Genomic DNA, 25,807 nt, shown 5'->3' with positions numbered 1-25,807 from the left:
TTCAAGTGTGCTCCTCCACCTTCCACGTTAAAAACGGTGGTAGCCCCGTGGAGAAGATGGGGAAAAGCTCTGACTAAAATTGATCCTGGATCTCAAATTTGTTCGCCGAAAGCCTCCTCTTCCCTGCATCAGGCTAGTCCTCCGTTAGGGTGTCAGAAGAAATAACCGCTAGGAGCATAAGAGATGAAATAATTCGATCACCTTATGCAAGCCCAGACTAGTAGTTGGTCTACATTATTCATGTAGCCCAAACTTGAGAGGACATCTCTCTTGTTACCCACCTAGCACACCTCCCACTTGCCTTCGACGTCAACTTGCACTTGTAAAGGTGCCGCGCCAAGTACACCCATAGGGCGCCCTGCCCAGCCACTACAGCGCAAAAACACGTTCTGCCAAGAGCCAAGGGCGATCAAAGCCGGCTGGGCATTCGCCATTAATTGGAGAGATCATTTAATTCCCGTCATTAAATCCCCAAGCCAAGAAAATTGAACCTCCAAAACAAAAAAACACTACATCTTTAAAATAAAGGCACAGGAAGAAGCATGAAAACAACCATAAATCCTAAGCGACGCTTAAACAACGGGTCTAGATCTCATCTCCGCAATCATGCCACTTTGCTCTGGTGAGACACGTCCCCAGAAAAGTTCCCCGCGTGCTGATCTTGGTGCGCAAAAGTCCGTGAAAAGCAGAACAAACAATTAAGCTTGAACTTGTAAGCTTAAACTTGCCATGGGGGTGTGAATCGGACCGGTTTATTCTCTCGCGACCGAGGTATTTCTCCACTAGATGATGAGAGGGGACGAAGGGTCATGGTAGTAAGTAGGTGGATACAAGGCGTGGGTGACCAGAGACGGATGACATTTCAGAGACTTTTCGCTGGTGCCTAGTCGAGAACACTTGGATACGACCCTTGTCCAAGAGGTTTAATAATAATTCCGATTACATGAACATGATCCATGGGGATTGCTACGTTGTATGGATACTCGTATATTGGTCAGAATACTTCGCATAGCATCGAATGAGACTCTATACTCAGATGAACAAGACGTCAGAGAACAGTAAAACTCCATCTTCTGTTGTTCACAATGTTCATTAAAATATTGTACAATATGAGTCTCGGTACCAAAAGTCCCGAACGTCACTCGGAAGATCTTTTAACCCCCGAGGAGATATCTACCCCAGACACCTTCTCACAGTGAGTGAACTAATTAGACAGCGTGGGAACGGACCCCGTCTTGCCTGTCCAGACTAACTAAAAACTCGCTTCCGTACGATGCAACTTTGCTTCGCTTCGCCTTCCCCAATATGGCCATGAGGAGGCGACTTGAACCTCAAATGCCCCATTAAGAAAAAAAGATTTTGGAGCAAAGCAAATTTGCATGATGAGGAGCAATTGCATGATACTCCGCCAAGATGGGGATCGTCTACGTCCAGTATCGTCCCCAGATTCGATACTCCTCCTCCGTACCACGAAACTGGAACTGGACTTCTGTAATATCCTCGAATCCTTCTTTGACTTGTGGTGCTTTAAACCTGCTTGCAAAACCTGTAAATGCCATCTTGGGTAAGACAGGTCTGGCTTCGGGGTTCAGCGATTCATTTAGCGCCCGCACAGCGTTGTTGTGCTCGCACACTTGGAGAGGCGTCCTGAACCACACGCAACGGATAGAAATGCCGAATTTCTTGGCAAGCTCTACCCAAACGGTCCTGGTCTCTGGATCGGCGTTGGTGTTGTCTGCAAGCATCCTTGTTTAGCGCCGTGAGGGGTGGTGGGATGGGGTAATCTAAAGATTTGGGGAAACGCACCTATCGCGACCGAGGTTCCCTCTTGGAGATGCTCCTTTGCCGCCTGCACGCACTTGTCGCGAGTCTTGAGCTGGTCCTGGTTGATTCGCGCGTACCCCAACGGCTTGAGGGATTTCCAGTAGAAAGTGCTCTTACCAGCACCCGGTGGCCCACAGAATAAGATGATGTCCTTGTCGTTAGTTTTGGTGAATACCACCGCGGAGCTCCCCGATTGAGCATCGTCGTTGAAGGGATGCTCGGCGAGGTCGAATTCACGAGCGTAGCTCCGAGCTTCCTCGCCCAGAAAGAACTCCTCGGGGGTGAGATACTTGATCCCCACGTTGTGAGCAAAGTTTCGATCCGAGCAGCTAAAGTCTTTGGCGGCGGCTGCACCCTTCCCCAAACTTGCGGTGCGTCCCCCTGCATCGCCAACGAAAATGCTATTCTCCAAATCGACGTCGGTCTCCGAGATGTCGTAGTCGTCGCAGACCTCCTTCCACATACCAGTTCTCGGCTTTCGAAAGATATCGTGCTCGGTCGCCGCGTAGACGCAGGTCGGAAGGTTGAGGCTATTGAGGACGGCGCTACACTTTTGTTTGAACTCGGTAACTCGTTTCTGCGCGTTGCCTTTGGGGCCCTTGTACTTTGCGTCAAAGTGTAATGTCAATCCTGCCTGGTTCGATAATATCACGACCCGGTATCCATCTTGATACAGCTCTCGTAGTTTGGTGGGGACGGAGTTGTGCCACCATTTCCAATCTGTACCGCTGCTCGCGTGCTTCTTGCCTGAGGATGTAGAGATAAGGGTTGAATCGAGATCAAAAGCAGCTATCTTCCTTCTCTTTATCGTCCTGTCTTCTTTCTTCTCTGGTTCGAATCGGCCGACGAGTAACGTCCCGGGGATATCATCGTTATTGTAGGGGCTTCGTTCAGACCAAACAGTAGGGTCCTTGGGCTTCTGTGACGCGGGCGTGAAGAAGTTCGCTACAGCAGTCTCTAAGTAGCCATGTTAGTAAAAGCTCAATCGTATCCACCATGTCGTAGCCTTGATAGCTCGCAGACGGTGGTGTTGTGCAGGATCGCGCACTCACTGGTTGTGCCGCTCTGCACCTTGCGCTTGAGGGGCGGAGGAGACACAGGCGCATCAGAGGCCTTGCGCTTTGTTTGCTCGTCTGAAGGCATCTTGATCCTATAGTGATCGACAGGGGCTGCATCGGGGTAAGTCGTGGTTATCTGATGCGATAAGCATCTCCAGTGTTGTCACGGTAAAGTGCATGCAGGGTCGGACCTGACTAAGGAGCCAAGGCTGGCTTGGCCGCGGCAGTCCACCTAACCTAAACCATTCTTTGTTCAAGATGAGAATTGGTAAAAGGGTAGGAATTTCATGAAAATTGATGCACAGAAAACAAGATATACAATTGTAATTTTATCTACTCCGTTCGGCATTTTCCCCGGAACTTTCCCGGAAACTTCTGGCCCTGTCCGCGTTCACCAACTCCTCACATTCAACGTAGGTCAATGTAAATATGGCGAGATTCTTAGTATCGCGTACTAACGCGGCAACGATCGCGAGGTCACGTGCGATATCTGGAGCGGAAGACGAGTTGTTCCGTTATGTGGATCTATCTCAGCTGCAGACCCAATCATATAGCTTCCTACTTGTTCCCATCCATCTCGTTTCGCAAGCAAGCTTTGGTGGGGTAGCTTTCACCACTCACCTTCAGTTATCGCTACGGAGTACACCAAGTACAAACTTACAAGCTTATCGTTCATCATATTTCATGCCTTTAACTTTCCAGCATGTCATTGGATTAGTATCCTCCTCCCAGCTTTGAAGAGAAAAAACATCCCCCCGAATCCACAATGCACGAAATCTTCCTCACAGCCCTCATAGAGGACAAAGACTTCAGCTCAGCATGCTCCATCCTAGGCGGTCTCACTAACATGGATCCCTGGAAATCCATCCAACGAGTCCTCTACTTCCAAGGTCCTCCGCGCCCGACGGGCATCTCCAACCAGGCCTCCATAGAAAAGCCCATACGGCCCGGCACGGGCTTCTTGTGGAAAGACCTGCATCAGAACTTGAAGCGGCAGTCGTTCATACTGCAGACGAGGTATGATGTGGTTCAGGAGCGTGATATGGGACCTGGTGCGCCGCCGATGGATCTTGATGCGACGCAGGGGATTCTGAAGTGGACGGATTTTCCGGATCCGCCTAGAAAGCAGCCTTTGCTTACGCAGAGGAAGATGGTGGAGCTTTGGGAGCAGAAGAGATTGCCTTCGTTGATGCGCGACAATGACCACACGTGAGTGCAACCGCCGCGATTTTGTGATGCTTGCTGACAAAACGTAGGTTCAAGACGGAGACAATCGAGGAAATGTATCACTTCTACCGAGATGAAGTAGAGTTCTGTCTAATACGACACTACTTCCTGCACCCCATAGAGAACTACGTCCCCATGGAGACAAAGCAACAGCAATCCTTCCCACTAGGCAGTCTCCCCTCCTTTGACTCACTCACACCGGTGGATCAGCAAAAGCGATGGTTCCTTCACGTCAAGGCGCACGTTGTGCAAGACAACAAACCCGAGGAGCTGGTTAAAGTCCAGGAGAAGCTACTAGCGACTAGGAGAGAACTTGAGGGCGTGTTTGACTTCCGAGGGATTGATCGAAAGGTTCACGATACGAGAGTGATGCAGCAAGCGCAGGGAGTGCAACAGTTGCCGCAGAAGGTGACGATTGGGAAGTAGGAGCAACTTACGAGCCAATTCTGCCCGGCTTGCGAGAGGAAAAGGGAAGCCTGTAGCTGCGATAATGATGCATTCATTGAACTAGAGTAATAGATGATACCCATTAGGACAACCTCAATTGCCTTTTTACTATTCCTTTCCGACCGTACGAGGTCTCCCTGTCATACGAAGAACGCGCCTCGTCTTCTCTCTGCTCAGTCAGCAATACATCCTCTTGCCTCCTGATCGCACGTTTTGGTCCATTTTAGTCCTCTTCAATTGCTCTTCTTCCAAGCTTGATCCGCATCTACAATCTGTTAGCACGACCTCATCAACAGAGGTACAGAAGAATACTCACCCTCATGAATAACCGGCTCTGGAATATCCTTCCTCGCCTCCTTCTTAACCTTATAATCCGTTCCAAACCGTCTATCTCTCTCGCCAACATGCTTCTCAAAGTCAAACTGTCCATCCGCCGTAAAACTCGTCATCAACTTCGGCGGTCCAAGCGGCAGTCTATCCCCACGGTCCGTCTGCCACAAATGGTATACCTTTCCGTACAACTCCACTACCTGGTCCATCTCGTAGTTCTCGGCGACTTGCCATGCGCTTTCAGGGACTGCGCGGTTCGGCATGATGAGCATACCGGATTTCACTTCGTAGACGTGCGAGTGCCAGAGTTGACGCTCTTCTTTGTCGAGAGTTTCGTAGAGTTTGGGTGTGATCATGTATTCGATGCCTATGAGGCGCGCGTTGGGCTCGTCGGAGTCGTAGAGGAGACATTGGCGGACGTCTTCGTCTGATGGGTGTTAGTAGGTGCAAGTGGATGAAGCTGGTAGGAAGGTACTCAAGTGCGCGCAGTAGTGGTTCGCTTCCACAAAGCGCGAGGGATCATCGGCGTAGGCATGAAAAGCATTAAGATGCGCACAAATATTCTTCACAGGTCGAAACTCCTACCACAAGTCAACACTGCTCATGACCATCCCAAGCTTCAACGTACCTGCGTCACAGCAGCACCAGCAGTAAGAACCTTGTTCTTCCCCGAAAGAGGCTCCCCCATGCTATCGTTAGTAACGGGAATATCCTTATTATCAGCCATAGCGTCGATGTAGTCAAGTTAAGATTTGCGATCGTCGTTGTCTAAATTGAGTGACGTGCTTCGAGAAGCTGTAGCTGTTTAAATACCCAACGAGACACTGCAAAAGATTACGTCATGGACTCGCACTTTCCACGTTATGGCATTTCTGTTTTTCGATGCGATGTCGGATGCCGAAATGGATTGATTCAACTATTGCAATTGATGTTTCTCTTTGAGCGTCAGTATGACGCTGCCATGACTTCCGGGCTGGACTCGGAGTCGCGGGGTCCACTTTGCCGGATGACAAGCGGCTTCGGAACCGGTCAGTGGGGCGCGTTTCTTTCATGCTCCGGCAGCGTGTTTGCGCGTCTCTAGCGTCAGTCAATTAACTAAATAAGTGGGCATATATCAATAAAGCATTGGTTCAGAAGAACGCATCCGCTCTCATCTCTTGAGCCAACTAATTGGTGGTGAGGATGGGTACACGAAACGAAACAGATACCCTGTAGTCATCCCTTTATTAACCACTGGTTCTCATTCTTCCATCGTATTAGCTTGTTCGGACTGCAGAACAATCGACATGATTTATTCTAAGAGGTCTAGGCTGTTCTTTCTTATCTGCATATCCAAAATGAAGCTAAGCATGACAAGACACGACCGCATGATTGTACATGGTCAGTCGAACATCGAAGGAAAATGTTTAGTTAGACGGGAAGTTTAGGATAATTCACGTAAATATGAGATGATTTAATTTAGTCAAGAGAATGTGTTCAAGGATACAAAGCTATCGCTATCTCGCTATAATGCTAGACCTAGATGGTCTAATCGCAGATGTTCAAAACAAAAGAAATGCAGTCAATGCTGTTTCCGATCCAATAATCTGTCGGACAAAATCCCCTGTCGAGATGTCAGAGTGTGGTATGTCGCAGCAGATCCCTTCTTGGGATATCAGAGTGTAGTCAGTCAGTCGCAGAAACCCCCTCTAGAGATGTCAGTTAGTCAGTCGCAATCTGTCCCTTACTTCTCAGAGTTCTGGCGAGAATGAGAGTGCTTGCCGAATCGCTGGCGTCGCTCCTCAAGCTCCTTCTGTTCCTTCTCCTTGCGCAGATCCTCAGCAGACCAGTCAACGTGCTGGTCCCAGATGTAAGAGCTGAAAGCATCTTCGCGGTCACGCTCGTCCTCGATCTCGCTGATCTTGCGGTAGTTACCCGTACGTTCATTCTCAAGATACTGGGCGTAGGTGGTGAAGCTGCTGTCGCCCTGCTGGGAGGACTGGGAGGGAGAGGCGCTGTTTACCTTTCGCTGCTGCGATACCACATCGTCATATTGATGCTGGAAAGGCGCGACGGTAGGGTCAAGAGGCTTGCCGTTACGAGTAGGGGGTCGGGAAGCAGGAGTCGATCCTCTAGACAATCCAGGGAGTTCCAGACGTTCGGGGGAGCTGCGAGTAGAAGGACCTCGTGCCTTCTCAGGAGTAGAGTCGGCAGAGTTACTGCCACGGACAAGAATATGATACTTGGGCTGGCCATCATCCTGGTTCTGGCCACGAAGGTTGATAACCTTACTGTCGGACATCTTGGCGGTGTTGTACTTGGGCTGACCGTTATCCTGGTTCTGGCCACGAAGGTTCAAAGATCGGTTATCGGACATGATGTCGATAGTGTCGAGTAAGACAGTTGAGTAGGGTGTAAAAAGATTGAGTATCGTAGAGATGCTATTGAGATGTGAGTAGTGCTGCTGGAGTGCAATAGTGTATGGCAGTGCCAAAGAAAGAAAGCTTGATGAGATAGAGAAGAGGAAAATGTTTGAACCATGGCAGCGGTAGGGACTAAATAAATTTGTAGAGCGGCGGGAAGGAACTGACCGTCATAGTGTCCGAAATGCTCATCTTTGGTGTTCTTGGGAATGAGCGGCCCAGTGCCCGGAACAAGGCGATGTCCAGTCTTTGTTTGTCGTGTTCCTGTCGATAACTGGGACGGTTTCACTTGAATGGGGTGAACGTTCGAACCAGGCAGCCTTTGTTTCTTTGTATTGAACACGCGAACTACTCATTGTTCTTCGGTGAACTGATGAACGGTCTTTTGGGTTCTTTTGGGTGATTGAGATTTGACTGGTTAAGTGGGCGAACTCGAAAGTTGAACACGTCGCACTGATGACTGTATGAGTGTCTGTGGTTTCGATGAAAGGAAGAGAAACTGACCTGAGGGAAGCAAGCAAAGAAAAGTATCTTGCCTCAATGAAAACCTTATGCTAGGGCGGCGGCCTTGCGCAAGCACGTCGTGATGCTTCAAATGTGAACATTGGTCGAAGAAAACCTTAAATATCATTATACCGAGCCAATAGGGCGAAGGATCCCAAATATGGGTCAATTACAGAGAAATCTTGAATATATTATAGTATATGGTATGTGATTAAAGGAAGGTGCCTTGAGATGACTGAAATGACCACGAACATCCAAATCAACGTGTTCCAGTTCCAGGAACAACCGACCACGTATCAGGCGTGAAGAACAACGACCCCTGCTGACGCATACTCTCTGGGTCGACATATAGCTTCAAGTCTATACTAGACTTATCGACGTTGGACACCCGGGCGATCATGTAAATGTTAGGCGCAGTGCAGCGCAGTTGGCGATCGGAACGGTTCTCTTGCATCTATACATGGTGACTCGTCAGCAGAACGTCCGAAACATAGGTACAGACAATACTCACCCTTTGGTATTGTCGCTTGCTCACGTAGAACGGAGTGCGGCTGTGTCCTGTTGTTGACTTGACTTCGATGAAGTATAAAGGCTTCTTGTCTAACCAGCTATCGGAAAGGTAGCGCTCTTCTACTAAATACTTTGTCAGAACGCACTTTTGATCGCGGTATACGATGTCGGCTGTTTCTTGGCCTGTCCATGGTTGTATGTCGGAGTATTTCGGATGGCTCTTGATGAAACGCCGCATATGACTTGGCCAATGGTCTATGCCAAATCGCGGGAGCGAGGGAGCCATCCCCAGAAGAAGCTCAAATACCTAATTCATATGTTAGGCAAGTGTTCTGGATACAGGGATCAAGATTGTCTTACGTATAGTTCACCAAGAGCCCCAATACGCATGTCAGACAGGAGGCGTTGCGATCGTTCGACTCTCTCGTCCTCAATTTCTGGTAGCGAACTGAATAGGCCGGAGGTGCCGTGAGTGTCCCTACTAAGGAGCGTTCTCTTACTCGCGATAGTAATGACATTATCAATTAGACCCAAGTAGTATTTCTCGTCTTCAATCGTAGAGGGTAGTGAGGCACCGCCTGGACCCTCGAACTGGAAGGCAGAGCTTGATAACACGCCAGGCGAAGACCCGAAGACAAAAGCCGGGTGATTAGGTGTCCCGGATGGTGTTTGCTCGGCGAAGAGCCCCCCGAACGGTCCGGCAAAGCCTTTTGACTTTGGCGTGCGATGCGCAGATGTTCCTCTATCCCGGTCGAAGTAGTCGGTCGTTAACGATGTTGGTGTGAAGACTTGCCCAGCGACAGAAGAATTCGATGTGACGGGACTTATTTGCCGAATTGTTAGGTCCAAAAAGGTTGGGGCTGATCTCATGTCGGCGAACTGTTGTATGATTGAGCCCTCGCGGCTAGAAATATCGTCTTCACGTATTTCTGGTTGTGTCGGAAGCTGAGAAGCTGTTTCATCCGCCTCGTCGCTAGAGCCCGGCTTGTCATGGCTCTGTCCCTCTTCATTGCAGACTCCGGACTCTTCAACCTCTTCAGTATCGTCCGTTTGCGAAATGTTGTTCTTTTTATCCCGGTTCGTGCCAGACTCTGTTGGAATGGGAACATCAACAATTCCCTCCGCCTCCAAAATCTGCGCGACATTAATGAGGGGCGAATTCAAAATTGCCGTCACAATCTGAACCGCCTTCGACCCAGCGCGTTTGACTTGTAGTGTAATCGGATCCGTCATCATCCACTCCAGCAAGCGTCGTGGAAGAGTAGAGAAGTAACAAAACCCTTGAGTCTCCGGATCTCGGGGGACATATAATTTGAGGGTATCGTCATCTTCTCGTATGTGTAGCTCACTTCGGTCCTGAACATGGACTATGCCGTGGCCGTCTTGAGATAGATGGAGTTCGGATGAGATACCGTCCGTTTCGTAGACCTTAGCGCTGTCGAGAAGCCAGTACAGATCGGGGTTGTCGTTTTGTGTTCGGGGACTGTTGAAATGGACTGCGATTCTGTAACATAGGTTAGCTAGGCAATTGATGACATTTAGGTGAAATACCTGTAGAGGCCCTCGGCTCTCTGGTCTATCTCCCGGATCGGAGACTGCAGTTTGCCCATACTTCCACCTGCCACAGTAGAGATCTCGCGAACAGAAGTAGAGAGATATCTGGACTCCAGATTGAGCCACGAGAGAAATGGTCGTAATCGTCGAACTTCATCGAGTGTGAAGTCCAACATCCTCGCCTGTGAACCGAATATGTCGCCCAAAGTCTTGCGGTCGGCGATCGCGAATTGTGTACGTCCCGACTGCAGCTTCACCGACCCATTTGGGTACTTGACAGGGAAGATTGTTCCTCGGAAGACTGGTTCTTCGTTAGGATGATGCTCTGCCGATGATAACAAAGAGTTGAGTGCCCAGATAGTCTCCTTGACAGCAGCAATAGGAGGAGACGGAACTCTGGTACTCATCTCTTTCAGCTCGTCATATGCCATATCGAGTGTGAGTTCTTGTACGCCGAGAAAATCAACGAAGAATTCATCCAAGTCGGGATAGAGATCATTGAGAGCTACCCTGCCTTGAATCTGGGTGGCACTGGACCATAGACATTCGCCGACTGTGTACCAGCGGCTGAAGTTGCCGTGGTTGAAGTAAATCAACTTCTCCTCCACGAATGCCTTCCTAGGTGATTGTTAGTTGGATCATATAGAACAACAGTGGACCCGTACCTGAGCTTTGCAATGTCATTACTCGTCAAGCTTGCTCTCTCTAGATCCACACACTCGTATATGTCGCTCACCCAGTCGAAGTCCTCACTTGCCACAACCTTCAACTTCCGGATCTCGTCCAGGTAGTGCTCCCAGGAACAATCGCCGATACCTAAGGTCGTCCTGAAGAACTGCCGCAATATGTCGAGGTCTTCTTCGGACCTATTGAAGACTGTTCGGTAGAGATGGGCAAGAGGGTATGCTGTCTGCATGTCCTTTCTCGCGTTCCAAAGGCATCTGTCGGGCGGTACCCACGACGCGGATTGCGACTCGTATGCAGGGATGTATACAAGGTTACCATCCTTCACCGCTTCCCTACGTCTGTTAGCAATGGTGGTCCGATATCCTCATGTATTATCTTGCCTTGTCTCAGCCTGTGCGTCGAGGAAATTGTCGGCCTCCCGACATCGAGCATGTATAGCCTCGTAGACATCCAAAATCCTAGCATGTCGACGAACTCCAGCTGCTGCATTGCTAAATCGGATCGTCTTGAGGATACTGAGGTAAAATCGAAGGTCATCAGTATGGCCGACACCAAGGTGGTCAACCAAGAAGCCCCATTTGGCTGTGTAGGTACTCGATGTAATAGGCTCGCCCAAGTCTAGGAAAAGGAAACCCTCATCCTCGACATAGCGGGAAAGCTTCCCTTTAAGTTCCGGCAAAGGTAAGTAGGTCGTTGTAAGAGGATCTCCTAATGAGAAGTCGTCCCTCCCGTTACACGGAACCTCGAGTGCGCGCAGTCCTTCAAGCACATCGGCAGACTTTACAGCCTTGGTGCCTTCAATCTCCCAAGCTCGCTGCAAGGCGCCCAGAAGGCGCTCGGGTCGATGGCGTTCAAGATAGCGGAATTCAAGGGATACGAGCAACCGCTTTTGTGAATCTCGCGTTATAAGTTTCACGTGACGGAACAAACGGAGTCGCGATGGTAGCCATTCTTCCCAACCATAGATTTGACCAAGTGGTGTCGCCGGTATGTCGGCTAAGTAACCATAGTTGAGGAACGATGCATTAAAGCGGGGAGCTTTACCATTTGCTGTGAGCGTTTGAAGTGGTCCGTATTCATCACTCGTCGGTATATAGACGCGGCTTTTTGTTGGTAGGTATGCTTGTAGGTACTGGTCGTAGATACGAAAACCCTTCATATCCGCCTGAACTTCCTCATTATCTACCAGACCCTCAGAAAGGTACAGGAACTTGAGGCAGGTAACAGAAGCAAGGAGAGCATCTTGGGTTCCAACTGGATCCAACGGTTTCTGCAATACCAGAGACCGAACGTCTTTGACAAGCGCCTCTGTAACACCAAGCTTGTCAAATAAAGCGCGCCGATCGGAATTATTCGCTGCATCTGTGTCGACCAGTTTCAGACCGAGGCAATCAGGAATAGCAAGCTGCTCAGACTGGGAGTAGTAAAGCGGACTACTAGTCGCTGACACCCATTTTCCATTTCCTAGCGGGACCAACTTCAGTTCCTTGAAGCGTTCGTTGGTTGACGGAGAAGAGGCGGATAACTCCTCCAGTTTTATAAGCGCCTGTGCTGCGAGGGAGTGCCACTGATTATCTGTAAGGGGGTTCCTCATCCTACATGGTCTGAAGCTGCAAGCGAGATCACTCTCAACGCGATCGATCACGGCATGCGTGCCGGCACTACATAGGCCATATGGCCCCAAAGAATCCAGGTCTTCTTCGGTGTACTCCTTAGCGAGGTAGATCTCGGTAGCAAGATCGAAGAAGAGAGGATCGCCATTTTCATCGCGCAGCCATGGCTGAAGTCGAGAAACATTGGTTATGTATTTCAGCTGCCCAGAGACGAGTGTGCGGAGTACCTTGACGTTGGATATTCCTTTTTCGATCCATTCAAGGAGACTTAACCAGAACTCGTCCCAAGGGTAGGTGTTTCGCTGGGGCAACCATCGCATCCACTGGTATTGGAGGGTCGGATGCTGGCAGAACTCTTCAATGGCTTTGATGAAGCAGTCCGCGATACCTTCCAGTAGCGCGCGGTTTCGGAGAGAGCTGATGACTATGCCTTGACGGCTTGCTTCGGTGACGAAATCGGTGTGGATAAGAAACTGTGAGGCACAACCTGTTAGTGATTATATCCATGAAATATGCTTCAGAGACACTGTTGATTACCTTGAACCCCATCGGTCGCATGGGAAGAAACGCAAAAACATCCTGATTCTCAACAATCGGGGTACCCTCCTCTGACAGAGGGAACGCCAGCACGACTTCAGTGGAGGAGTCAGCGCGCTCCTCTTCTTCAGAATATGTCCGATTCTCGCTCCGGGGGATATTCTCTGCGACATGCTTGGTAACATGGTACTGCCGTTCCTCAACACCTTCCGAAGTCTCCTTCCGGATGGTGGCGGGGTTACTGCCATGAAGAGAATATGCAGTGACCGATGATTCCACGTCGTTTGTGTCAAAGAAAGAGACCTGTACCTTACGTAGCTTCCGCAAGAAGAGTAAAATCGTGTGTTGAAGATCCTGGAACTGGAGGCGAATAGTCTCGCGCCGCCTTTCATCCTCGTCTGGGTCCTCACTCGTATGAAGCAGCAGTGTGATGCGAGTCAACGACTCAGCAATGGGCTCTTCTGTCTCCTCCCACACAGGAGTAACCATCCCAAGACCAGAGTCGCCTTTCCGATGTGTGAAGGAGAAAGAAAAGTCGTTTGACTGAATATGCACTTTCCAGGCAGCCATGAAGACAGACTTGAACCCGATGCCTTTCTCTCCAATGTAGCCGGCGGCGCCAACCTTCGAACTCTTGCCGATAGCGCAGATTGCCTTCAAGTTCTCGGGTGTGAAGCCATTCTCGTTGCATTCAATTGTGACCTTGCTGGGAAATACCTTGAAAGAGACACACGGGTCCTGGCCTTGCGAGATGGCAGTGCTGTAATCATTGTCATCTGCGTTCTGAAGGAGTTCGAAAACAAATCTTGCGTTGCTTGTGTAAAGGTTTTTGGCAAGTCTAGTATTGATGTGAGCATGCCTGTCAACAAGCTTGGATACACCTCTGATACGTACGTCAAGACCGCCGAACCGATCATCTCATCTTTCTTGAGTAGCGCTTCCTCAATATCACGTCGTAGTTCAGGGTCGAAGTCGCCAAGCCGCGCGAGCTTCTCTTCTCCAAGATACCCGCGTTCTTTCGCGATCTCCTTCACCAGATCCCGAGCCGTACGCTGGCCCGTCTCTGGCGTCTGGGCGTCATCGGCGGACATTATTGCATGCAGGCCAAATCCTCACGTTGTTGACGCTCTGGTGGAGGAGTATGCCAGTGGACCCTGGACCCTGGACCCTGGACCCTGGACCCTGGACCCTGAAGTTGTCGGAGTGCCGAGATCTGCAGTGGGGGAGAAGCAAAGGCACAAGATCGATGACTTCAAGAAAAAACCGGTCGGGGAATAAAAGTTCTTTTTTTGCCAAGGAAAATAATTTGCCTGCCCAGTGTGACTCGTACGAGTTCGGGAAGTTGCAGTGGGAGCGGGATGCAGGGGCTCAGCTTGAGACGTGAAGGTGCGGGAGTGATTGGCTCAGATCACCGCCAGGGTGTCAGGTCTCCCACGTCAACACTGGCTCGGTGGTCACTTGGCCTTTGCTGTTAAATACGAAGCGCAACTAGATAAATTGTTAATTAACTTGCCTCAGATTAATACGTCTTATTCTGGTGAGGTATGCAACTGATGTTTACTGTTGTTGAAGGTGGATGGAGGCTGAATGTTGTAAATATTGAAGCACCAGGACGATAGGTGCATTGGTAAAGCCAGCTTATTTCCGCATACTGACTGAGACCGAGTTCATTTTGACGACAACGACCTATCCTCGCTGTTGTGCTGCTGGAAGACACGAGGACTCCATTAGCTCACCTTGCAACATGGCCTCACGATTGTTCACAGTTGGGATCCGCATTGTTCAGCACTCCTTGAGATTGACTTGCTATGTGCTCGCGGACCATCTCTCATAGTCTTCCACAAGTCTACATCCTATATCCTTCCATTTAATGGCACACCGATTTTAGTTCTCGTCTTCATTCCTCCAATCTCTCCATATCAGTCAGACACTTTCTCGATGTCAATTGATCTGATTAGGCCTTTCCGGCAAGGAAGGACTTCAAAGAAGCAAACTTCTCGGTATGTTCGCGCCGCTTCTCAGCAGTCTCAGCGCTGAAGGAGAAGTTGACAGGGCGTCGGGAGACATGCGCGCCACCGGGACTCTGGCCTTCCTCGACCTTCTGAGCATCCTCAACATGCTGGAACTCCTCGATGTGCTGGACCTCCTGAGTTTGTCCATCGCTCTGTTCGGGAGTCTTGGGTACCTGGGAATTCCAGCGGCTGGTCTCAATACCGACCTCCCTTTCGAGTCCGTTCTTGACAGCTATAAGGAGAAAGTCAGTATGGCGAGAATTGTCAAAAGATGGAACTCGTATTCTTACAAGTGTCAGAACTAGTCTCGATAGTAGCCTCGTCCTCGCGATGATAGTCCTTGGCAGGAGTAGAGTCGATACCAGGAGTAGAGTCAATGCCAGGAGTCTCGGCAGTGATAGCCTCACCAGTCCAGGGGTCGACACAGGGGCCGGAGCCAGCCTCGGTATGTATAGAGGCATCGTTAGCGGCTTGATCAAGGGAATGATCCTTGTCGATAGCCACTTCGACGAAAGAAGTGTCGACAGGGACAGACTCGGCAGTGGGCTTGGTGACACCCTCGACCCAAACATGCTCCTTGGCAGGCTCTTCGGCAGTTGCCTTGACCATGATGACAGAAGTGTCGGAGTGGTAGGGGCAAGTGTTCTTCGAGTGCCAGAGCTTCTTAAGAAACGAAAAGTGCTCCTCCCAAGCGGCGTCGGGAATAGCAGGTCGCTGCAAGAGGGCGGACTCAAGGATCTCTCGGTCTTGACGACGATCTCTAACGTTGTCCTCTCGAGTGGTGCAAGAGGCGCATCGAACCTTGGTAACAGAGCTGAGATCAACTCCATCGGTAGGGACGACGCGGGTGACGGTACCGCAAGTGCCGAAGAAGCAGATGCAGGTGCCGCGAGAGAGATCACAGACCACGCGGTCGTGGGCGATCATGTGGAGCTTGCCACAAGTAAAAGACATCTCGGGAGCGCTCATAGGAGCGCACTGTGCGATGGTGATAGTTTCAACACACATTTTGTTGTCGTTGTCAAAAATCAACAAAGAGTGTGGTGTTTGCAAGGTGCTGCAACGACGCGATGATGTGAGTAAAGGAGACGATGAAGGGGGAAAGGAGTGGTAGAGTGAAAGACCACTTACCTACAAAAGCTTGGGGTGCAAGAGATGGAAAGAAGGAGTGGTTGCCCCGGAGCTGTGTGGCAGTTGTTGTTTGGAAAGGAAGGAAGATTGGAGGTGGAGTGGGAGAGGAGAGGGAAGGTAGACGAAAGTGCTGGCCCGAGGAATCAGGCAGCCGTGGGGTGAATCGAAGCAGCAAGAACGAGGGGGAAGTTGAGAAGTCCGGCACCGGCTCTAAACAGAAGGCTCAGGTCCCATGTGCAATAAATAATAGGGGAAATGTCCAATAGAAGTTAGGGGCTTGACCAGTAAACGAGTGTGAGTTAGAGGAAGAAGGTGCCCTGGAGAGCCGGGTTAATGGAGAATTGAGGTTGGAGGATATTCACTCCACTGAGATGGAAACAAGAGAAGGAAAAGCGCCTAGGTGACTGAGTGCAAATTGATTAAACTTATGCCTGCCTAATCTCCTTTATTTGGTGGGCCTCGGCCTGCTTGGGAGGATAACAGCAGGCGAGGCAAACAACTGCTGAATTAAATCTAAGTATCTCTTAAAGACAATGGATGATTGGAATTCATATAAGTAGGTCTACCGAAACATAATTATATCGTAGGCACATGTGTGTGGTAGTATACTAGACCACTCGGTCATGCACCAGGTGCCCTTCTCGCTTCGCTCCTTCCATTCCTTTCTTCTTTCCAAAAATAAAACATGAACGATTCAAAAGCCACGCTTCTTTCCGATTATCGTCAAGAAGCCTTTTATTAAACCATGACCTTAGATATGGCTAGGCTTTGTTTACTCTTCCAAGCTATGGAGGTAAGACGAAAAGGACGCGCCGACAGAGAGGCCAGTTAACTCCAACAAACTTAGGCCGCAGTGATTTTTCAGTACTGAGTTATTAACTCGTCCGAGTGAAGATTCATAGCTGCCCCCGTTGGTAACTCTTGCTCTTTGACCGTCAAGAAAACTCTGAGTGACATAGCTCATGGCCATGGCAAACAACAAACCGAATTTGGGACGAGGCAAGCAACATCCTTCCAGCACCGTACTTATCGTTCATAGGTAAGAAGAAGTATCCGCTCTTGCCAAATGTTTGATACGTCATACTGACTGATTGTCCCCTGGGCGGGAGCACAGCAGCTGCCATCCCAAACTTAGCCGACGATTGAGCAAATCGCATCGTTTACGGACGTGAAGAACACACACCTCCGAAAGATCGACGACGTTCTAGAAGCAGACCGCATTCTCTCGAATCGCAGGAGTCAAGTATCCGAAATGCAAGGCAGTCGACGCCGTATGATAAAAAGGGCTGTTCTGCTGAGTGCGCATTGCGAGCATTCTCACATGTGTCACCATCAAAGTCTAACTAGCGAGGGAGTCGAAGAGCGATCGATGTCCCGAATTGGAACTCTCATCTTCACACGGTCTCATGTCCAAATCACCGCTGGACACAAGGACTCACATGATCCAAGCATTCGAAGTTTCTACAGCATCTTGGCTGGCATCTAGGGTCAATATCCCCTCCTCCGAGCAAACTCTGTGGGTTACCCTAATCGGCATACGACATTCCCCCGTTATAGCCAAGCCAACAGCTTATTTTACTTCTAGGATCGAACATTCATCTGATCAGAGGCTCAGACCTTGGCGAAAGGACGAGCGCGGCCAAGAGAACAGGCAACAGAATTAAAGATTGGGTCTTTCTCCATACCAAGACCGACCGAAGCTGGGGGACGCGTTTGCGGTACTTCTTGTCGGGGTAAATTGGGTCAAGTTCCACTGTTTCGAGATTAAAGTGTCGGCCTGTTTTGATGATCGGTTGAGTTTATTTGGACATCATCAATCACATCGAATATCAGCGGAGAACGGATGATGCAGATTGCCATTGGTGTCGTGTTGATCAGACTGGGACTCAATGGTTGGCCATGGAGATAAGCTTGTTCCACGTGCGTAACGAGATCCGGGGTTTGTCCAAGACAGTGACCATCGAAACACAAGCAGATGCCCGATGTCATTCCCGCAAACGAAAAGACGAAAGACACACATAAACTTGCAAAAAGAAAGTTGACGTCAAGCGCTATGTTCGCTCGGCAGACTGTGACGCACGCCCAGACTAGCGCCAAGCTACCCTTGTCGCGTGAGGGTCACCCATTTAAGCTTATTCAAGTCAACTTACAGTGGCTCCATCAGCAAGGGTCTGGCTCCTCGGGCTTCTACTGATCGCAGTACCGGAGAGACATTTACACACTTGGCGGGTAGGCGGGTTTAAGGTTTCGGAAAGCCGGTGACTGTAAGTCGATCAATTGACTTTCAATAGAACTCAATTCTAACGACTCCACGATAGTGCTTTGAGGTTTGAGCGTCTGAGATGGCTCATCGGCGGTGGCCTTTGGAGGTGAAGCTCAAAACTCCAGCAGTGATTTTACACTTCACCGCAAAGAAAACACCAAAAAGCCGCATCTACTGTCACACCACATAACGCTTCCCCTTTCATCCTCCGTTACATCCGCCGCGTCATCAACATTAAACGAAATCAGCAAAAAAGACAATGAGCACTTCTTTCTTACAATTTCTCGGCCAACGTCATAAACCGGGTTGCCCAGACAGGGATACACCGAGACTTGAGCCGCGCCCAGCCAAAGAAAACGGAATTCAATACGGCGATCATACTTGGCGAACTCTCCACTCCTCCAGTATCAAACGGCTTGCCCAGTGTGGAGAAAAGCTTGGAATCCTTTGAGAAAATCCATATAATAAGTGATGGATAGTCCACTGATCTTTCCTCTGCTTGTTTTCCTCGTTACATTCGACACCAAGGAAAGATCCATCAGAATCCGGGGCCCCAAGATCTTCCCCAGACGTCCAAAGCTTGTCAGTAACTGCCGACCTGCTTGAGCCGGTCGTCCTTTATCTGCTCTGTCTCACTTGAACTCGAGTGCACTGCTCAATCGGCATCATGCCGCCTCCAAGAGCAGACGATGAAGCTCCTCGCCAGGATGATTACATCAATGAAAGCCATCGCAACTCCAGCAGCAATGGCACCTTCGTCAATGACAATCCCAACATTGGCGGCGAGCGTCGTATCTCCAAGGCGACCCTTCTTCGCAACCCTCTGGCGGGCATGACTCGAGCGGAGATCCTTGCTGACGTCGACGCTTTTGTCGACCAAAGGGGTCTTCAGGAGCATCGCGAGGATTTCCGCAAGGGAGCTCTCGTCGCTCAGGTGAATAACACACCGGGCGCATATGAGAGAATCGATATTCTCACCGAGGATGAAAAGGCTATCCTCCGGAAGGAAGAGACACATCGATGGCATCAACCCTTTGCTTTGTACTTCCTTTGCACTCTTTGTGCTGGATCGGCTATCGTGCAAGGCATGGATCAAACCGCCGTCAATGGTGCTCAGGTATGTTTCTCACCAAGTCGAATCGGTTCATACTCCTGACAGTGGTCTAGGTATTTTACTTTGCAGAGTTCGATATCACGAACGTATGGATGCAAGGTTTCCTCAACGGAGCACCATATCTCTGCTCTGCTCTCATCGGCTGCTGGACCAGTCCCATTCTCAATAAGTATACCGGTCGTCGCGGAACTATCTTCATCTCGTGTGCTATGTCTGGCATCACTGGCTTCTGGATGGCTGCCTCTACCTCGTATGTTTCTTTCTCCGGACCAAGTTAGTTGCTAACATAAGAACAGTGTCTGGAACCTCCTCGTAGCTCGCTTCATGCTTGGTTTTGCCGTTGGCGCCAAGTCCAGCACCACTCCTGTCTACTCTGCCGAATCAACACCAAAGAACATTCGAGGTGCCCTTACAATGATGTGGCAGATGTGGACTGCTTTCGGTATCGCCCTCGGTTTCATAGTCTGTGTCGCTTTCGAAAAGGTCACATTCATTGGCGGCCCCAATTCCCCCTGGCGATGGATGATGGCATCCACCTCTGTTCCTCCGCTTCTTGTCATGATTCAAGTCTACTTTTGCCCCGAAAGCCCCCGATGGTATATGGAACGCGGCAACTATAGCAAGGCCTTCCGATCTGTCCGTAGACTTCGCTTCTCCCCTGTTCAGGCAACCCGAGATATGTATTACGCATACAAATTGCTCGAACTTGAGCGTGGTGAAAGAGAGGGGCGAAACTTGCTCAAGGAGTTCTTCACTGTCCGCCGAAACCGACGTGCTGCTCAGAGTGCCTGGTTCTGCATGGTAAGTACATCAGTTATGTTGCTCGATTTGGACTAAAAGCTAACCAATTCAATAGTTCATGCAACAATTCTGTGGCGTAAATGTCATCGCATATTACTCAACTACCATCTTTCAGAACGCTGGCTACTCCCTTTCCGAAGCTCTCCTAGTCTCAATGGGGGGCGGCCTAATCAATTTCCTCTTCGCTATCCCAGCTATCTATACCATTGATACTTTCGGACGCCGAAACCTTCTACTCGTTACTTTCCCTCTCATGGCAGCCTGTCTGTTTTTCACCGGCGGTGTTTTCAACATTGAAAACGAACAAGCTCTCATTGGCACTGTAACTACAGGCCTCTACCTCTTTATGGCTGTCTACTCCCCCGGTCTTGGCCCCGTGCCCTTCACCTACAGTGCTGAAGCGTTCCCCTTGCACATCCGAGACATTGGAATGGCATCCAGTACTGCTATTACATGGGGCTTCAACTTCATCATCAGTTTCACTTGGCCTGCCCTGGAAGACGCATATGGTATCACTGGTGCTTTCTGCTGGTACGCTGGATGGAACATCTTTGGTTGGGTCTTTTGTTACTTCTTCCTTCCTGAGACTAAGAACTTGACGCTTGAGGAACTCGATAGTGTGTTTGGTGTCGGTAACAAGGAGCATGCTTCTTACTACGCGAGGAAGTTGCCTTGGTACTTGAAGAAGTATATCCTTCGCACCGATGTCCCACCATTCCCTCCTCTGTATGAGTTTGCGGCGAATGATGGTCATTATCCTCAGGAGAAGCCTGACACTAGGCACATCGAGGGCAACAACCTTACTCCTGATGCTGGGGATAAGGAGCTTATCAGTGAGCGCAGATGAGTGCATCAATGCATTAAGGTTCTCAACAACAGTGTCTGGCAAGTTGCCAGAGATTAAAGGCTATCGCATGGTTATTGACGGAGGAATGAAGGATAATGATATCAAATAATTGTATACTTAGGTTTCTGCTAAGCCGTAACGGGACATGAATTTCATTGTAACTATCATCTATTTTTGAATGCCAGCTGTGCTATTTATCATTCTTTGCAGACATAAGAATGCTGGGAGAATCTTGATGTGAAGATGTCAGGATGGTACCTTCCCAATTGGGATACGAGTCCAGCTGGGCAAGCATTATCCCGCGCTGCTGCCAATCTCTGGTACAAGCTGGAAAAGCTCCGTGATCACTGCAGATCTTTCGATTTTCAATCTCTCGCACAATACTCAGCCACAATAAGCACAGCGACCTTGCATTAATTGTGTTGCAATCGCCCCCAAAACAGCGTCATCTTTCACAGGGACATAAACAATTTGAGCTTGATTTGTGTTTGCATCCGATGATTGGTGGCAATCATGGGTCCGGACGTCAGCAATCCTTTCCAGGATCCCGCTCGGGGCTTCTGTGCCGTACCCATGGATCGCTTATCGCAAGGCCTGTATTCCCCGCAACTGCCGACTTGGTTCTGTCCTTAATCATTGTCGCTGATGATTGACTGAGCACTTTATCTCGCGTCCAACATCCAGTCCCACCGAGTTCGAATTGCGGCGGTTTGTCCACGAGGATTGCCTCTCAGATGGGATCAGCTAAGCGAGGCACCGAAAAACGTTACTCGCGACTTTTGACCCAAGCTAGACGAATATCTTTCAACGTCGGGCCCCCAAAATGTCCGTTTCCGCCAAAAAGCTGTTCGGCTCTCCCTCAGAAGTTGAGCTAGACTCGCTATCTAGCTCACCGACCCTACGAACGACCTGGCTGTCCGACAAATTCGTGAAGTCTTCTTCAGGTTCTACCTCAATCAAGATCGCCTTAATTGACGCGTGGCGCGATATAAGCTCTCTCGAACGAGTCGATTCGTCTCGCTGTTGTCGTGTTGGCTGGCAGTTTCTGGCTATCATCTGGATCTCGTTTTTATTAACTTTGTTGGCATTTCTTCCGATTGGGCCGGCAAGTAGGAACGCTACTCCTTGCCGGCCGGACGGAGATTTTCAAATGGATGCAAATGAAATCTTTTATGGAGATTTCTACTACAGTATTGACTGGTGGGCGGCTGAAAGCTTCTTTCAAGTCACCCTCAGCTGGGGCAAGCTCACCTTTACGTCTGCTAAACTCATCGATGTGGTGTGGGACTTGGTAAGGGCAACTCTCTGGAGCTTTCATGGTCGTGCTGACGAAAGCCTTTAGGTCGTTGGTAGGGGAGGTCAGTTTATCATGTCTTTCGTGACCTGGCAGGTATTTACCCAATACCTGGAGGTATCTATTGCAAGCAAGCCGGCTACTTACGCCACGGTTTGGCTTGTAAGGTTTCGCCAAGATACATCTGTTCTATCTATGATCCGTCTGATCGCCCAATTCTTTCGACAGGGACTTGCATCGAAAGCTGCAATGTCTGTCATGATCATGACTTTGTCATTACTTCTCGCATTTCCCACTATTGCAGGCTCAATGACTGGATATACTACTTTTAACGATCCTTACATGACCTCTAGCAGTGGAAAGCTATTTCCCTTCGCCAAAGTACGTCCAGTAGCCTACATCATACACGACGGAAAGAGGACTTCGGAATTTGACGATGGCCACATTGTATATTGGATAGGAGGTAAAACAAAAACGATAGGGACTCTCGAGACTGAGACTGATTTATGACACAGGAGGTTCTTCTGGAAATATCTATCCCGGATCGAGGATGTTTGAACAATGCTTCAAGGAACGAAAAGCATTCAAAGATGAATGCCAGCTACAAGGGGATGTGTCGCAGTGTGAGTACAGGTTGCGACCGACTCACATATACCCAGCTAACCAGAGGCTATGATTGACAGACGTTCAGCAGTATGGCTTCAACGGCTCTAGTAACAACACAAGTGAGACCCATAACAAGACGACGACGTTCCGTGGACAGACCATAGATTGGCCACCCCTCAACATCTCTGCATACGATCTTCCAAATCCTTTCTATTGGGGCTGGACGGACAAAGAAGAGGGATATTACGACAACGGTCCATTCAGAGGTGGTCCCGAGACGCTATATCTCGTTGACAGCGACTTGTACACCCCATCTCAACTAGAACATAATGGCGTTTGTCAACCGACAACGGGAGAGGTAAGGGGATCCTAGAAAGGACCATATGCAGGAAGCTGACAGTTTGCAGGACTCAGGACAACTGTATCAATGGGGTTTCTCGTTTTTACAGCTGTACACTGTAGTAATTCTACTCCTACTATGGTCCCTGGCTCTCATGATCCTGTGGAAGAAAACGCATGAAACACTGAAATTGAACAGTCGTGAAACTGCATCTCGCCAATGGAAAGGCCTTCTGGAGCTGACCGATACCATCCGATGCCAACTGAAACAGGCTGACATAGACATCGACAATCTTTCAGACAATCAGCTCGAGAACGAAATTCAAACGGTCTTGAACGGCGGGTCTGTGTCTTCAGAGTACCTTTCTGTAAAGTCATTCAGTTTCTGGCGCTGGCTGGGAACGAAGAAGTGGTGGATTGTTCGAGTCTTCTTCATCGCGGGACTACTCGTAGAAGAGCACATGATCAGGCCTATAGGACCCCGCGACAACGAAGAATGGTTGAGCTACTTCCAAATACTGATATTCCCGCCATTGTATGCGACGATGTGCTTGATAGTGGCTCTTACGTTTGGCAACAGTTTGAAGCAGAAGGTGGTTCTATTCACAGTGGGATGTGTAGTTTGCATTCCTTTCTTCTTCTATAGTTACGTCCATCGGGACGCACTTCTACCTGGAATTGCTTTTGGATTATGTTTGGCGTTGGCACTGGGGTCTACAAATGGAAGTCGGTGGGTTTTATTTGGTGTGCCTTTTACTTGTAACTATATTGTTGTTTTCTTTTCGTTCTTTGCTGGATTCCATCTTCCGAAAGCTGTTGGCGGCTCTAGCTCTTCCTTTGCCTGACGTCTTCAATACTAGAGGCGCGTTTCATTTGCTTTTTGACCTTGGTACTTTCTACATATGTAGAATTAACTTGTGAATGAGCTGAAAATATTTGTTCGTAATTAACACATAAATACTTGGTAGTAGAATGAGCAGGGCGATTTCCATATCATTTTTGTAAACGAAGTCAGGAATGGCGAGCATGCTATCAGAGGTTAGCACGGAAATAATGAATGAAGTGGCTCAGATGCAGTCCAGCAGCTTCAGGTCGAGCGGTCGTCAATTTTTATACACGATCATTGTGTCATGTTGTGTGTTTGCCTTTGTGCCACAATACTGGCATCACCTTTAACGGCCACCGGGCTCCGGAACAGCCCATCACATAATATCCTTCTTAGTGGGTTGACTTGCGAATTAGCTTTCTGTAACGCAGGCTGTCGTTCTATTGAGCTACGACCCACTGTTGTCCGTGATATTGCCACAACACCATCGCGCCGATCAATCATGATCACGACACCACATGAAAAAGTTTCTACCCAAGAGTCAAAATCATCCCATCCGCTAAACCGGACCCGAAATCCGTTTTACCGCCTTTAATCTGATCCCTGCTAGCGTCTCTTATACAGAAGCTTAACATCGCAAATCTCGATGGCAAAAACGTAGGAACGATACCCTGAGCTTGTAAACCCTTCAATTGAGCTTCTGGTTGGTGGATGAAGAGTCTTGTGCGTCATTAACTGCTGTTTGAAGTCTTTCATTGGCTGAAATAGCTGAGTCATTATTTCTTATCAACCATCGGGGCAGTGCAACGTGTGAAGGCTGGTCTAGCGTGACATGGGTTCGTGAGAAAGCTGACAGAGCTCTGTCGAGAATTGTTAGAAAATGTAACGTCTTTGAGTTTTTATCTTTCTTCCCCTCTCCTGTCAAATTTCCTCTCATCAACTTGATATCTCGTCAAGAGAGATTTCAAAAATGCATTCGTTATATGTTGTTGCTCTTGCATTCGCAGCATTGGCAAAATGTGAATCGACATTCATCACTCCAGCACTAGATCTCACTGATACAAATTTTGACAACAACCCAGTCTATTCACTCGATGAGAATGTCAAGATAGAATGGAAGACAGACCGAAAAGGTGGATGCAATCTTTTCTTATGGCAGACCTGGCCACGGCCTTCTGTTGTGCAATATCAAAAAATACTTGGTACTGACATCTCTTGTTCCCGCAATGGTTCGTTGACTAACTCGTACTGCAGATAACACAACAGATACGAGTTATGTGTGGAACGCGAGCGCGTGGGACGTAACAACCAAACCATGGCTAATTAACGACACCGACATTCCTGTGTTTCACTTCGCGCTGTACGCGTCAGACCTTGATATTCAACTTGCCAACTCTGGTAACTTCAACATTTCCAAGACTACGACGGATGATTTGGAACCATCTGCAACATCTATATCAGCACCATCAGCAACTTCATCAGAAACAGAATCACCAACAAATTCACATCACTCAGATCCAACCCAAATACCAGCAAATGAGCCTGAGAAAGATGGATTGTCGACGGCTGCGCTAGTTGGAATTTCAGTAGGCGTCACGTTTGCTGGACTCTTGATATCCGGAATAATAGGCATCGTCTTATGGAGACATTTCCGTCGCAGCCGAGGAGGAAGCCGAGGAGGAAGTCAAACATCAGAGTCCAGCACAGACGAACCATCCTTTTCAAAAGCAGAGCTGGGAAATACACAGGTTTTGCAAATAGGAAGCTCAGAACTTGATTCGGAGAAAGAGCCGCAGGAGCTTTGGGATACACAAAAGATGGCTGAGCTGGGGGATGAAAATAAGGTACGAGTCGTTGTTGGACTTCATGAAGCGCCATAAT

General features: G+C 49.1%; 7 protein-coding genes across 7 annotated transcripts; 3 read left to right on the top strand and 4 right to left on the bottom strand.

Moving 5' to 3' along the window:
• Nucleotides 1–1,424: 1,424 nt before the first annotated feature.
• Nucleotides 1,425–2,967, bottom strand: FIESC28_07113 (uncharacterized protein; the record flags this gene model as incomplete). The annotated part of the gene is made up of 3 exons (XM_031161254.1): nt 1,425–1,735; nt 1,807–2,781; nt 2,877–2,967. 3 exons carry the CDS (start codon nt 2,965–2,967, stop codon nt 1,425–1,427), a joined length of 1,377 nt encoding a protein of 458 aa, XP_031014692.1.
• Nucleotides 2,968–3,648: 681 nt separating this feature from the next.
• FIESC28_07112 (uncharacterized protein) lies at nt 3,649–4,535 on the top strand (the record flags this gene model as incomplete). Its single annotated transcript, XM_031161253.1, has 2 exons — nt 3,649–4,091; nt 4,139–4,535. 2 exons carry the CDS (start codon nt 3,649–3,651, stop codon nt 4,533–4,535), a joined length of 840 nt encoding a protein of 279 aa, XP_031014691.1.
• A 254-nt stretch (nt 4,536–4,789) lies between these two features.
• FIESC28_07111 (uncharacterized protein) lies at nt 4,790–5,613 on the bottom strand (the record flags this gene model as incomplete). Its single annotated transcript, XM_031161252.1, has 4 exons — nt 4,790–4,821; nt 4,873–5,313; nt 5,443–5,467; nt 5,515–5,613. The coding sequence occupies 4 exons, from the start codon at nt 5,611–5,613 to the stop codon at nt 4,790–4,792; spliced, it is 597 nt and encodes a 198-aa protein (XP_031014690.1).
• Nucleotides 5,614–6,555: 942 nt separating this feature from the next.
• On the bottom strand, nt 6,556–13,784 carry FIESC28_07110 (uncharacterized protein; the record flags this gene model as incomplete). Its single annotated transcript, XM_031161251.1, has 11 exons — nt 6,556–6,574; nt 6,614–7,329; nt 7,404–7,552; nt 8,126–8,246; nt 8,304–8,609; nt 8,663–9,806; nt 9,854–10,474; nt 10,522–10,862; nt 11,019–12,629; nt 12,694–13,531; nt 13,588–13,784. 11 exons carry the CDS (start codon nt 13,782–13,784, stop codon nt 6,556–6,558), a joined length of 6,063 nt encoding a protein of 2,020 aa, XP_031014689.1.
• Nucleotides 13,785–14,647: 863 nt separating this feature from the next.
• FIESC28_07109 (uncharacterized protein) lies at nt 14,648–15,713 on the bottom strand (the record flags this gene model as incomplete). Its single annotated transcript, XM_031161250.1, has 2 exons — nt 14,648–14,937; nt 14,996–15,713. The coding sequence occupies 2 exons, from the start codon at nt 15,711–15,713 to the stop codon at nt 14,648–14,650; spliced, it is 1,008 nt and encodes a 335-aa protein (XP_031014688.1).
• A 3,053-nt stretch (nt 15,714–18,766) lies between these two features.
• FIESC28_07108 (uncharacterized protein) lies at nt 18,767–20,861 on the top strand (the record flags this gene model as incomplete). Its single annotated transcript, XM_031161249.1, has 4 exons — nt 18,767–19,216; nt 19,267–19,463; nt 19,510–20,014; nt 20,070–20,861. The coding sequence occupies 4 exons, from the start codon at nt 18,767–18,769 to the stop codon at nt 20,859–20,861; spliced, it is 1,944 nt and encodes a 647-aa protein (XP_031014687.1).
• Nucleotides 20,862–21,684: 823 nt separating this feature from the next.
• Nucleotides 21,685–23,945, top strand: FIESC28_07107 (uncharacterized protein; the record flags this gene model as incomplete). The annotated part of the gene is made up of 5 exons (XM_031161248.1): nt 21,685–22,152; nt 22,204–22,618; nt 22,671–22,778; nt 22,839–23,119; nt 23,169–23,945. The coding sequence occupies 5 exons, from the start codon at nt 21,685–21,687 to the stop codon at nt 23,943–23,945; spliced, it is 2,049 nt and encodes a 682-aa protein (XP_031014686.1).
• Nucleotides 23,946–25,807: the final 1,862 nt, after the last annotated feature.

The sequence above is a fragment of the Fusarium coffeatum genome (assembly GCF_003316985.1).
Source record: "Fusarium coffeatum strain FIESC_28 chromosome Unknown BRIP53273_contig_154, whole genome shotgun sequence".
Taxonomy (NCBI): domain Eukaryota; kingdom Fungi; phylum Ascomycota; class Sordariomycetes; order Hypocreales; family Nectriaceae; genus Fusarium; species Fusarium coffeatum.
This window is presented reverse-complemented; position numbering and strand designations above follow the sequence as displayed.